The 13,345-nt window shown below is 37.6% G+C and overlaps 1 protein-coding gene across 2 annotated transcripts; it reads left to right on the top strand.

Moving 5' to 3' along the window:
* Positions 1-289: 289 nt before the first annotated feature.
* hepacamb (hepatic and glial cell adhesion molecule b) lies at positions 290-12,906 on the top strand. 2 transcript variants are annotated; one of them, XM_055200407.2, is made up of 7 exons: positions 290-1,091; positions 5,100-5,441; positions 7,356-7,637; positions 7,727-7,820; positions 7,910-7,995; positions 10,474-10,544; positions 10,869-12,906. In XM_055200407.2, the coding sequence occupies exons 1-7, from the start codon at positions 884-886 to the stop codon at positions 11,178-11,180; spliced, it is 1,395 nt and encodes a 464-aa protein (XP_055056382.2). In that variant the 5' UTR covers positions 290-883; the 3' UTR covers positions 11,181-12,906. The 2 variants fall into 2 exon arrangements, with proteins under 2 accessions (XP_055056382.2, XP_055056383.2); XM_055200408.2 differs by having other exon boundaries at positions 291-1,091; positions 7,913-7,995.
* Positions 12,907-13,345: the final 439 nt, after the last annotated feature.

The raw sequence follows: 13,345 nt of genomic DNA, 5'->3' as shown, positions 1-13,345 counted from the left end.
GAAAATGAGCGCCGTCTTTAACTCATTCCCCGCCAGCCATTTTTTTTAAGTTGCCCGCCAGCATTTTTTGTGATTTTAACAAAAGTTTCACAAAATGCCTTCCAGGAAAATTATCTTCTAAAAATATATAAACATACAAATATATCAAATGAATAAACAGACTCTCTGCTTTCATACAAACAAGAAAAAAAAACGGGGAAAAAACATTTCCTCCTATCTATAGGTTTTTCTCTGCTTATAAACTCTTAAATATGGATATTTTTCTTTAAAAAATAATATAAAGCTGAAATAATAGCATTTTTATGAAAGAGTTTTGTTAAAGATCAGATTCGGAACAATTATAAAAACATGTTTGTGTATGCACAAAAAGCTCCAAAGACAAAGGAATGCATGAAATTGCATCATATGACCCCTTTAATGTTTATTAATGATGCAAATTGTTCATGTTAGTTCATTGTGCAATAATGTTAACAATTACAACATTTAATAAAAAACAATTGTACTGGAAAATTCTGTAATTTACATGAACTACAATAATAAATAGTAAATGCAGAAGTATTGCTCATTGTTAGTGCATGTTGGTGTTAACAAACACAACCTTATTGTACATTTCCAATGATCAAATTAGTAGCTTGGCTAAATATATTTTACGGGTAATGAATGTATTATTTACTCACAAGAACATTTGTGAAATACAATAAACAGTGAGGCCATGAAGCAACAACCCCCCAAAACACAAACACACACACATTCAGTAAAATCACCAACCCTCCTTTTCCACCCTTACAGACTAATTCAATGACTTACAAACATGCCATCGTGATGCCATGATTGTGTGAATATCTATGCATGTGCAAGTTTGTGTGTCTGTATCTGTGTGTGTATGTGTCAGCAGCATAACATAGCCCAACCCTTAAGGAACCCGCAGTACTCTGAGTTGGGGGACGTGCTAACAAATAATGATGTTAATTGTTTGAGGAAGACTGTGAAACTTCGACCCAATATGAAGGCAGAAAAGGAGGCTTTTCCTTGGGCATCGGCCACTTTAGCGGCACCAATCTTCTTAATCCTTGTAGTTCTGATTCCTTCAGGTAAGAGGAGCGAGTCTAACTTGTATATAACTTATATACAGTATGTTGTATTATTGGCTTTTCCAAAAGCTTACACACAGGTGGTGACGACAGTGAAGAGAGAGTATTTCTATTTACATTTAATGTTGTTCATTTTAAATGTTTTAAAGTTTACAATTTTATTTTAAAATTTTTAAAGCTGTGAGTATTTTTGTAATAATGATATGGACAGATGAGTTATCTACACTGTAATAAGTAAAAACATGGCATTGTTTGGTCTGCCTTAAAGTAGTCCTTTTGATTCAATTAAATATATTATTATTTATTACAGTGTATTTGATGTTGTATATTATCTTATTGTGTATATTTTCTGTACTTCTGTATTGTTTCTTTATCTTTATTTCATTCTATATCTTAACAATTCAATGCATACAATCTAAAAATTGTGAGTATCCAAATATGAAATATGTGTTAATATCAATATGATGTGATTGATAAGTCATATCAACCTATGTTTACGTTCCTTTAACTTATCAACTTAAGTTAAGCAATTTCAAGTTGTTTCGAGGTTGACAGTGTAAAGTTTATTAATATAACAGTATTACTTAAAAAGTTTTAAATCACACATGATGCTGTTTAATACTGTCCACCCAACAGCACAGAGACTGTGAGTTACAAGATGCACATTATATTCATATTAACAGCATCATGGAAACCTAGTGCTATTCTGCATTAAAACTCATCTAGAAGCTGTTTGTGTTGTACAATTGGGCAATGTTGTCATCTGTATTGTCACATAGCCCCATGTGTCACTTTTCATCTGATCACCCTGATTGTTTGTTGCTCTGTGGGTCTTTTTGTGGGCTGCTAGGGAGGAAATTAGGCCAAACAATCCAAGCTTTTGTGTGCTTATCTCTACAGGCCTTTCACACTGTAAAACAGTAACCAGCAGCTTATTACAACCTGTGGTTACAATTTAACGGTGCAGTTCTGTAATATTTTGACAGAAATGCAATACGAAATACATAACTATATTTTCAGTGGTGTATAAAGACTTTTCATAATGAACCGTTATGTTTTTATTACCTTAGAAGAGATGTTTTTATCTACATACACCGAGGGTCCCCTTACATGGAAGTTGCCATTTTGTGCCGCCATGTTTCTACAGAAGCCTTAAACGGACAAACTTTTTTCCCAAGATGACATGTTTGTCTGGTGGGCTCTACCGTAGCTTCTCAATGCGTTTCGGTGAACAGTGGACTGAAATGTTGGTTACCTCACCACTAGATGCCGCTAAAATATACACACTGCACCTTCAAGTTTTTTGTCGTATATGTCAGATTAGACGCCAGTGGAGGCCAGTGACTTCTTTTTCGAAGCCGCACAATGCAAAGCTTGTCAAAACATGTATTTAGCCCGTCATGTGTTTGGCTCATTATATTCAAATGTCTGTTTGGCGGATCGTGTGCATCACGTGTCTCTTTTATCATAAAGCCTTTCGATGCGTGTGCAGCAGACATGACACATGATGCAACAAACACATATTTTGACATGATGAGCCACACATGACAAATATTTTGAATTCGCACCCCTTGGAAGAAAAGTCACCGGCCGCCACTGTTAGACACAATAAATTTTCTGCATTTGTAAATGTAGGCTTTCATAAACATTTTATGGTTTAAAAGATAAATTGGAGCAGCTAACCTCTCGCCACGCACACACAGCTGCCTGTGAATGGCGTGAATTGAGCGTTGGCGCAATCAGGAGCTTGCTCTAGTAGTGACGTGATTACATGAAGCGAGCGGAGTCACAGCAACCCCTCCCATAACGCGAATTTCTGCGTGAATGTCTCAATGACTAGAATGTCACGCACGGCTTTCACGCGCGAATGAAGCGAGTAAACTCATGCTGCGTTCACACCAGCCGCGGTGTGAAGCGCACGTGATTTCAATGTTAAGTCAATGTGAAGACGCATTGATGCGCGTCTGGAGGTCTCGCGGCACAAATGAGGCGTTAAGCGCGGCACGGTAGACGCGATTCCGCATCATTCGCGCGTCTGGTTTGCGCGAATGGTGCGAATTTAGCGTTGCCGCGAGAAACGCACGAGTTGAAAAATTTGAACTTTGGCGGAAAAACGCAACACGTTAAACAATCAGGAGCTTGCTCTAGTAGTGACGTGATTACAGAAAGTGAGCGGCAGAAGCCCTTCACATGCTCAAAAATTTCCGCGTGAATGTCTCGATGACTAGAATTTCACGTGCGAATGAAGCAAGTAAACTCAAAATGTTTAAGCAGCAAACTAGACGCAGTAGACGCCAATTTGATGCCTCAAATGCGGCTGGTGTGAACCCACGGTCAGACAGAAAGAAACTTCCGTGGCCTTGCAACCAATTTGGCGAGCTGCCCCATTTGTTTTACTTTGTTATCTGACGATGACACTAAGGTAACCGCAACATTTAAAATTAACTCACATGTCTGTCTCAACGAAAATTAACCTACCGCCAGCCACACAATATCGCAAGCGCTCTTGACAAACAGATGAGAGGTTTGAAAAGGATATTGACGCGAGATAGTTCGGGTCTTCTCGGGTCCGTTCGGCAAAAACACATTCATTTTAAATTACCCGAGACCAGATGCGCTATTATTGTACCCGACCCGTGTCCTAGGCACATGTGAAACTTTTAGACCCGAACCCGATTGGGTCTCGGGTCGGACCTCAGGTTTTCGGATCTAAGTGGACCTGTGAAGACCTCTAATATGTGCTTCAGGTCAGTGTTTCCCTTTCTGGCAATGCAATCTGATTAGTTTATTATTATGGCTTAAAATGATTAAGATAGTGAAGTCAGAAAAAAGGCTAAATGAAACAGCTTATTTACACCGACAAGGTAAATGCAGTCTTTCCTGTGTGTGTGTGTTGAAACTAAATGATAAGGGCAAAGCTAAACTACACACATGGATTGATGAATCATTGCTAATCTCTCAGACCACTGTATATGGAAATGAAGCAATCAATAGTTCAGATAGATCAGTCAACATCAAATTCTACAAAAGTCATCACAAAAGTGTAGATTCACTAGACACAATTGAATCAATTGTCTCATGACCCTGCATGTTGGAAGAAACATGCTTAAAAGGACACTCCACTTTTTTTAAATATGCTCATTTTCCAGCTCCCCTAGAGTTAAACATTTGATTTTTACAGTTTTGGAATCCATTCAGCTGATCTCCGGGTCTGGCATTAGCACTTTTAGCATAGCTTAGCATAATCCATTGAATCTGATTAGACCATTAGCATCACGCTAAAAAATAACCAAAGAGTTTTGATATTTTTCCTATTTAAAACTTGACTCTTCTGTAGTTACATCGTGTACTAAGACCGACAGAAAATTAAAAGCTGTGATTTTCTAGGCAGATATGGCTATTAACTATACTGTCATTCTGGCGTAATAATCAAGGACTTGGTTATTAGTTTTGCAGACAAATGTGCATATGCATGGCTTTTTTATTTATTCATTCATTTATACACATGAGTAAGACCGAATTGTGAAGGAAAACAGCCGGAAAGTAGTAAACAGACAGTTTGCGATGCTAATGGTCTAATCAGATTCAATGGATTATGCTAAGCTATGCTAAAAGTGGTAGCGCCAGACCCGGAGATCAGCTGAATGGAATCCAAAACGGTACAAATCAAATGTTTAACTCTAGCTGGGAATTGAGCAAATTTTCAAAAATAGTGGAGTGTCCTTTTAAGTTATTATCTCATCATGATGTGGAGCTGTGGTCTAGGCAATGGTCAAAAATGTTCCCTGGGTACACATTTGTACCCACAAAGTTCATTTTAGTTCCTATTGGTACCAAAGAGTGCATATTAGCCTATCACACAGATACATATTGATATCTGTATCTAAATGGCATATATTAAGATATTTTAAGGGTACTGTCCCGGTAACAGCTTTTTGACCTTTTTCCTGACATTGTACTATAAAGATGTTCAAATATGTGATTGATTAAATAGTCCATGTTTCATAGGATGTGTTCAAGGGGTGAACATTACGAGTTCAGAGACTCTGATCAGAGGGACGGTGGGTGGAGAAGCTCTTCTCTCCGTCCGTTACTCAAGCACCAGTCAGGATCCTCCTGTTATCAAGTGGCAGCTGAAGAGGGACAAACCCGTCACGGTGGTCCAGTCCATCAGCACTGTGATCATCGGTAACCTGCGGCCAGAATACAGAGATCGTATACTTGTGTTTGAGAACGGCACACTGCTGCTCCATAACCTCAGGCTGTCTGATGAGGGCACTTATGAAGTAGAGATCTCCATCACAGATGACATATTCCCTGGAGAGGGAAGCATCGAGCTAACAGTGGATGGTAAGATTTAAGCTTTCTCAAAAAAAAGAGACCTTTTTGATGGACTAGGTGCTCATACTGATATTCAAATACTTTGAATAAGATCTACCAATACTGATAGATACTGATAGTTTTGCATTTTACATCTTGTTTTTACTCTTTCCCCGCCATTCACGAGTTATCTTGTCAATTAAGAGAAAAGATAAACGTGTTGAGTTTTTCTGGTTATCTGTAATATAACGATTATCCACTAGATGGCGCACTTACCTAATTAATAAAAAACTGAAGGAAAAAATTATTTATTAATTTTAAAAGTATGTTTTGATAATCATTCTGAATCTGATCTTTAACAAACTTCGTTCACAAAAATGCAATTATTTCAGCTTTTTGCTAAAAAAAAATACTTGTATTAAAAGTTTATAAGAAAAAAATATAGATAAGATAAAACTTTTTTCACTTTTTGGTTGTTTGTTTGTTTATTATTTGTTTGAAAGAAGGGGGTCTGTTCTTTCATTTGATATATTTGTATGTTTATATATTTTTAGAAGAACATTTTCCTGGAAGGCATTTTGTGAACTTTTGTGAAAATCACAAAAAATGCGAGCGGGCAACTTTTCAAAAAAAAGGCGGGCGAGAATATGTTAAAGTATGTCATTGTGAAATCCTATAAGTGCTAAGTGTACAAACTGCAATTCTGTTGTCACTGTCACTCAATTCAAAACGAAAAAATGTGTCATCTGCCGATAACGCTTATCGGCCGATATATCGGCACATCCCTACTTAAGCCCTTTTTTACGATAATTGTTTCTCATGGGGACGTAAGTTATTTTTATCATTTAAAAAGGGCAGTCAGTGATTTTATTGCCCAATCCAGAACGTCAGTGTTTGCTACCCAGTCTCATGTAGATGCGTATAAATACCATAAAGTGTGAAAACTCGTGCAATACATACACCAAATCCCAATTTAGCATGCATATGATACGCCAGTCCTTCCAGTTCACTTAATACGGCACATCTTTTGTGCCATTTTATCTATTGGTTTCTCCATTTTTTCCGTTTTTTAATCCATTTTCGCTTGGGTTAGATTTTAAATTTGCTTTAGGACGTCATAGGTTTCTGCATGTTTTTGTCTATTTTTAAGCCATGGTCGCTTGGAGTTGGGTTTAGAATTGGGGGTAGGATGTTTTTTATGTAATAAAAAGTTGTTCTAACCCCAAACCCAAGCGAAAATAAAAAAATAGAAAAAAAGTGAAACCAAAACAAACAACGACACAAAAAGATGCACCGCGCCAAGTGAACAGGAAGGACTGGCGCACCACACGCATGCAAAACTGGAATTCGGCATATGCATTGCACACTTCATTTCACACTTCGTGCTATTTATATGAGACTGGGTGTTTTTCTCCTACCTCCCACGTAAAAATTCCTGGCCGAATTACCTACAGTTTTTTGACAAACACTAAAGTCGTGTGATCATTTAATTGCCATCCGAATCCTGATCTCTGTGTTTATAAAAGGGGATCAATGCAAAAGTCATTTTGCACATCTTTTTAGACCACTGAAAAGCATCGTATGGTCACGCGCTTTGCATTTATTCTGAACCAATGAAGCGTCTTTTTTTTGCGAGCATTTTAAACATTGACATCTTCATAACTAAAATGATAAGAGGTATGGTCACAATCTTTCATCGCTCTTCTATAACGAGTGGGAGCTGACGTCAATAAAAAGAAGAAAATCGCAAAAACGTTAAAAATTTCAATTATGAGCTGCAATGAGTGCAAATCTATTTTTACAGACAACCATGAGAAACAATTACTGTCCGAACAGGGCTTTAGACATATAACCTGCATTTAAATCACAAAGCTTGGAACCAACATTGTACTTGTCAAAACAATGATATTACCACCGCTGAATAATCTGATTTAAACTTTTCAGAGCCAATCTCTAAACCATACGTCCACATGGTGACCTCCACTGTTCTGGAATTGACTGAGAATTTCATGCTAAACTGCACCCATGATACCGGCACGAAGACCACCTACAGCTGGACAAAAGGTGGGAATCAATTATTGAATGAGACTCGCCTGATCCTCTCAACTGACCAGAAGGTCCTGACCATCACACGTGTATTAATGGTAGACGATGATGTCTACATTTGTATGGTGGAAAACCCCATAGGTAGCATGCAAAGCCTACCAGTCAAACTTACAGTTTACAGTAAGAATTTCTCTTTTAACATAATCATTTCAGTACATTACAATACATTCACAATATACATTTGCAGAAATGACTTATTTTGTTTCCAGAAAGAAGCTCCCTTTATATCATACTGTCTACGGTGGGCATCTTTGTCCTTGTCACTCTTGTAACTGTGTGTGCTTGCTGGAGGCCATCAAAAAAGTAAGAAGCGTTTTACTTTTCTCTCTTTCCTTTTTCTGGCTCAGTGTAATGAAATTGATAAACTTGTAACTGCTAAATATTTGTATTAGCAGATCTAAAAAACAGAGGAAAAAGACTATGATACCAAGAGCCATTCCCCAAAACCATCACATCCACTATCATGACAAGCCAGAGGGTATGTATTAAACAAAATGTAGTTCAGAAGTGCATTAATCGCAACTAATCATTTGCAGAATAAAAGGTTTTGTTTACATCATATATGTGTGTGTACTGTGTATAAGAGGCTGTTTACACTTGGCATTAACATGTGTTTTCGTTGATCGGATCACAAGTGGACGACGTTATGCCAGGTGTAAACGGTGTTCAAAACGTTTTGAGCTCGTCCACTTTCGACCACTTTCAACCGCATCCAGAGGTGGTCGAAACCACTTTCGATCGGATCGCTTTGGAGTTGCGGAACGCACATGTGGTTGAATGCGTTCGAACAGCCACACGCGACCGCCTTCTCTCCGCCCATTTATCTAATCTGAGATATTAAACACAAGTTTTACGTCTTTTTTGACTTCTGGCGTGAACATTCGGTGAACAGCGCTATTTTTAGCCTTTCATTGATAAAACTAAGCGGCTGGTCTCCGTAGTTTCGTTTTGAAAGCGTGTAAAAGTTGCCCGATCCTATTTCATCAATTGCGCTGAAAATTCAAAGAAAGCTCTTACATACTCATGTAGAAAACACTGTGCAGCATGTTTACTTGCTAAACAAGCAGTGCACTCCGACATAATATTAGTTTGCGTCCATATAAACTCATAATTACTCCCGCTCGGGTTTGAATGACAGCAGAGAGACTCGCCCACTGTCTCACAGACCAGCCCCTCTTAGTATTCAGCACAGAAGCGGTCGAAAGTGGACAAAAGAGACGGATTTAAATACCAGGTGTAAACGTAATGTGTCTCTCTCGTCCACTTGTGATCCGATCGATGAAAACACATCTTAATACCAAGTGTAAACAGACACTAACTCTTTCCCTGCCATTGACGAGTTATCTCGTCAATTAAGAGTAAGCATTTGCATGTAAGAAACGGGTCCCTATAGGTTTTATGTTAATCTGTAATACCGTGATTTTCCACTAGATGGCGCACTTACCAAATTTATAAAAAACCTGAAACAAAAAAATTATTTACTAATTTTAAACTCTGTGTATGTTTTGATAATTGTTCTGAATCGGATAACTAACAAAATTCCTTCACAAAAATGCAATTATTTCCTTTTTCTTTTTTTGCTTAAAAAATAACGATATGATGTTTTTTCACGTTTGTTTGTTTGTATGAAAGCAGATGGATCTTCTTTTTCCTGATATATTTATATGTTTATATATTTTTAGAAAAAAATTTCCTGGAAGGAATTTTGTGAAACTTTTTGTGAAAATCACAAAAAATGCTGCCGTGCAATAAAAAAAAAGACTGGTGTGGAATGAAATAATAATTATGTCAACCCAGTCTCTTGTAGATGCGTATAAATAGCATGAAGTGTTCAAACTTGTGCAATACATACGCCAAATTACAATTTTGCGTGCATATGATACACCAATCTTTCCCGTTCACTTAATATGGTGCATCTTTTTGTGTCGTTTTATGTATTGGTTTCTCAATTTTTTTCTGTTTTTTAAACCATTTTCACTTTGGTTTGGGTTTAGATTTGGGATTTGCTTTAGGATATCATATAATCTATAGGTTTCTCCATGTTTTTGTCTATTTTTAAACCATGGTCGCTTGGAGTTTTCACACTTTGTGCTATTTACACGCATCTGCATGAGACTGGGCTCAATTATGTATATATAAATACAGACACACATATGTATAATTTTCAGGAATTAATAAATAAATTATTTAATAAATAATATAAAATATAAATAAATATGAAATTAGTGCTGGACAAAGATTAATCGCAATTAATCGCATACAAAATAAAAGTGATTTTGTGCATAATATGTGTGTGCGCTGTGTGTAATTTTTGTGGATATTTAACCACAAACACATACATATATTCATTTCAGAATTTTTTAAATCTATTTTTAAAATGTATATATATATATATATATATATATATATATATATATATATATATATATATATATATATATATATATATATATATATATATATATATATATATATATATATATATATATATACACACACATGTAAATGTTTCTTAAATACATACATGAATGTGTGTGTATTTATATATACATAATAATTACACACAGCACACACTCATATATTATGCCAAAAATCACTTTTATTTTGTTTGCGATTAATCGCGATTAATTTTTGCCCAGCACTAATAAAAATGTATATACACATGTAAATATTTCTTAAATATAAACATGCACGTGTGTGTATTTATATATACATAATTATTATACACAACACGCATATATGATGCAAATAAAAACTTTTATTATGCAAACGATTAGTTGCGATTAATCGTCATGCAGCTCTACTTTCAATTCAATTTTGATTTATTTACAAACTGAGGGGCGTGTCAATATTATATGACAGAGCTTATCTTGTATTGTCCTGTCACTTTTTAGGGTATTTATCTTTATTATATATAACAACATATATCATATTCAAGTATTTTATGGTTATCCAGATGATGTCATCCCAATAATGATTGATCATGAGCGGAGGAATCCTGTTTCACTCTACATCTTAAAAGAGAAGGTAACATTTGATGCAAGCTCACTCTTTTAATGTGTTGAAATAGCCCATCGAGTGTATGAGTGGTCCATTATCTCAACAGAGCGGTCTGTGATTCAGAGAACAAATGTTGAACTCAACAATCTTGGGAATGCTTTTTTTCGTGTTTTACATTAATATTCATGTATTCACCCTATAGTCTGAACTGAAAGAGGTTATTAGATTAGCATATTTCTGCATCATAAGAATAGCCAGAAGACTGGAAGTATTACCACACGAAAGCATCCAATTAGTATGAAAGCACGTAGGCGTGTGCAGACTGTAAATGCATGCGCTTGACACCCTCAGGATCCTCCAGCTGGTGAACCGACGACAACATGTGAAACATGCACCTCCAACGGAAGCAGCCTTCCAGGCTACAGCAGCTCGATTCCTCCTCCATCCGACTCTCTCGAGCCACCAGCACGCTCCACACGCAGATACCCTCGCACCCCGACTAAATCCCCACCGGCTCACCGCCGCCGGAGGAAGGGACACAGCCAGAGCCCACCGGCTCCCTCTCCTTCTCGCAGCCGGGTGTCGAGTCGCTCCTCGTCTGTGCCCTCACCTGTGAATCCATCCAGCCCTGCATCAGAATCCAGAGGCTCTCCAAAAACATAGATGCTGACCTCTGTCGAGCCCACCTGCGGCAAAGAGACTTTTGATATTAGTGACCTGCACAAATACTTTGAATTAATGTGTGTACATATGTAAATACACAATGTGAGTGGCCCCAAACAATGCATTTCAAGATTGTTTTCCTTTATCTTTTTATATCTGAATGCACTTTGTGAATGTAGGTTCTTTACTACACTCTTATAGATGCCAGGTACTGAAATGTGATTATGTTGTGTTGACAAAACAAAAAATACTGTTATCGCTCAAACAAGGCTAGGGTTTTATTTCTAAATTCGTTCATCCAAAGCAAAAATGTTGAACTTGCAATCCCATTCAGTTTCAAGCTCCAACCCATTTAGTCTGATCTGAATTAATTTGCTAAAGTTTTTGTCTTTCTAAATGATTCTGATTGGTCAATAGATGTGCTATCTGCTTGTTAAGGCTGTGTCCGAAAGTTTTAAAATGCTGCCTTCGGAGGCAGGAAGGCATCAAGGCACATCCGAATCCAATGTTAGGTTTACTTCCTGTCTCCTGAGATACTTTCATCAGCCCTGTCCCAAATGGCACACTCCGGACTTGTGGACTTCCTCAGAGTCCACGCTTTGATGACATCATGTAGTGCAGACCTTAGGGACCCTTGACCCGAGTCCACAAGGGTGCACTGGAGTTGTATTTGGGGCAGACTCGAGCATAATGCTGCAAATAGGAAGAGAAGTGCTCGTTTGATTGCTCTTTCGCAAGGACTTTTGGGTTGGTAAAGTGTGTGGTGCCTAAGCCCATTAAGGGTGCAAAGGGGGCGCTGATGAGCACACTTCAGAGCGTAAAATGACAGATGGGACACTATAGACTAAGCAAGCATGCGCAATTTACGACCACTAGACCGAAAGTCCACATCAAGTGCGCCATTTGGGACAGGACCATCGTCTTGTCCCACAATTCTATGCGTGTGTGGGAGGGGGGAATGTGATTGGTTGAGTTCGAAAAAACAAAATGGCAGCCAAGAATGGACTTGCTGGAGCACAAATTTCGTGTAAATTAGGTGATATTTTCACTTTTTGATTGCATTTCTAGTGAGAAATTAGTATTGTACTTTTCAAATATGGGATTCGTTATCACAAAGGCACTCTCTGTTTATATTTTAAACAAAATTTCACTACGCTGCCTATGAAGTCTGTCCGAATGCGTTTATAAAGTCCAAAAGTCATTGCCTCATGAGGCAGCGAGGCAACAAGTCAGCTGCCTACGCGGCCATCATCACACAAGCTTGTGTTTTCAGTCTGACGCAATCTCAAACGTATGAATGGAAGTCAATGGAACAAAAAGTCTAGTGTGATCGTGGCTTTAGCCATAAACCCAAAACAGACTGGATTGTTTCATCCTATAATTGGTTCCATCTAGGTTAATTTAGTCTATAGAGTTACCCAACCATGGATTAAAACAACCCAGGATTTTTACTGTAGCAGTGCAACCTGTCAGTAAAAACTACCAACACCATATAAACCAGAATCTGCCAAGCAACCACTCACAACACCATCAAAACCAACTAGCAGGTCACTGCAGCGTCATCTTAGCAACCACTGAGGACACCCTAGCAACCACTTAACATACTGTAAACTTTCATGCAGTCTTCATTCCAAGCCAACATTTAGAGTTTGTCTTAATGAAGTGTTTTTCTAGTTTCAGTGAATGTAAACAAAAAGTAGAGATATTCTGTAAATAAAAATGTTAAAAAGCACAAGTGGAATCTTTCACAGACGTGGTTTTGTGCCATGTTTCTCCTGATGAAAATCTGAGTGTTATGCAATCTCTCTCTAGACGAAGTTCATACCGTTCCTGAATAGGGAGTGACAATGTGCTTGCTGATTCACACAAAAGACACAATAGGCTCCTTGTTGTGCATAAACACAGCCTTTGAGAACAAACATTGTAAAGTTTAAAAGGCTGTTATTGTGTTACTTTATTCCCATACATAAATTGGAGGAATAAAACACAAATGCTTCGGGAAACGCTGAAGTTATCATACAGACCAGTGGTTCTCAAACTTTTTCGGCATGCAACCCCCCCTGTGTACACTGCATCCCTTCATGGCCCCCTAAAGAAAATGTAAAGAAAATGTATGACATAAAACATGACCTACTATAAGCTACATAACATTAAACCTAAAATTT

The sequence above is a fragment of the Misgurnus anguillicaudatus genome, chromosome 22, assembly GCF_027580225.2.
Source record: "Misgurnus anguillicaudatus chromosome 22, ASM2758022v2, whole genome shotgun sequence".
NCBI lineage: Eukaryota > Metazoa > Chordata > Actinopteri > Cypriniformes > Cobitidae > Misgurnus > Misgurnus anguillicaudatus.
This window is presented reverse-complemented; position numbering and strand designations above follow the sequence as displayed.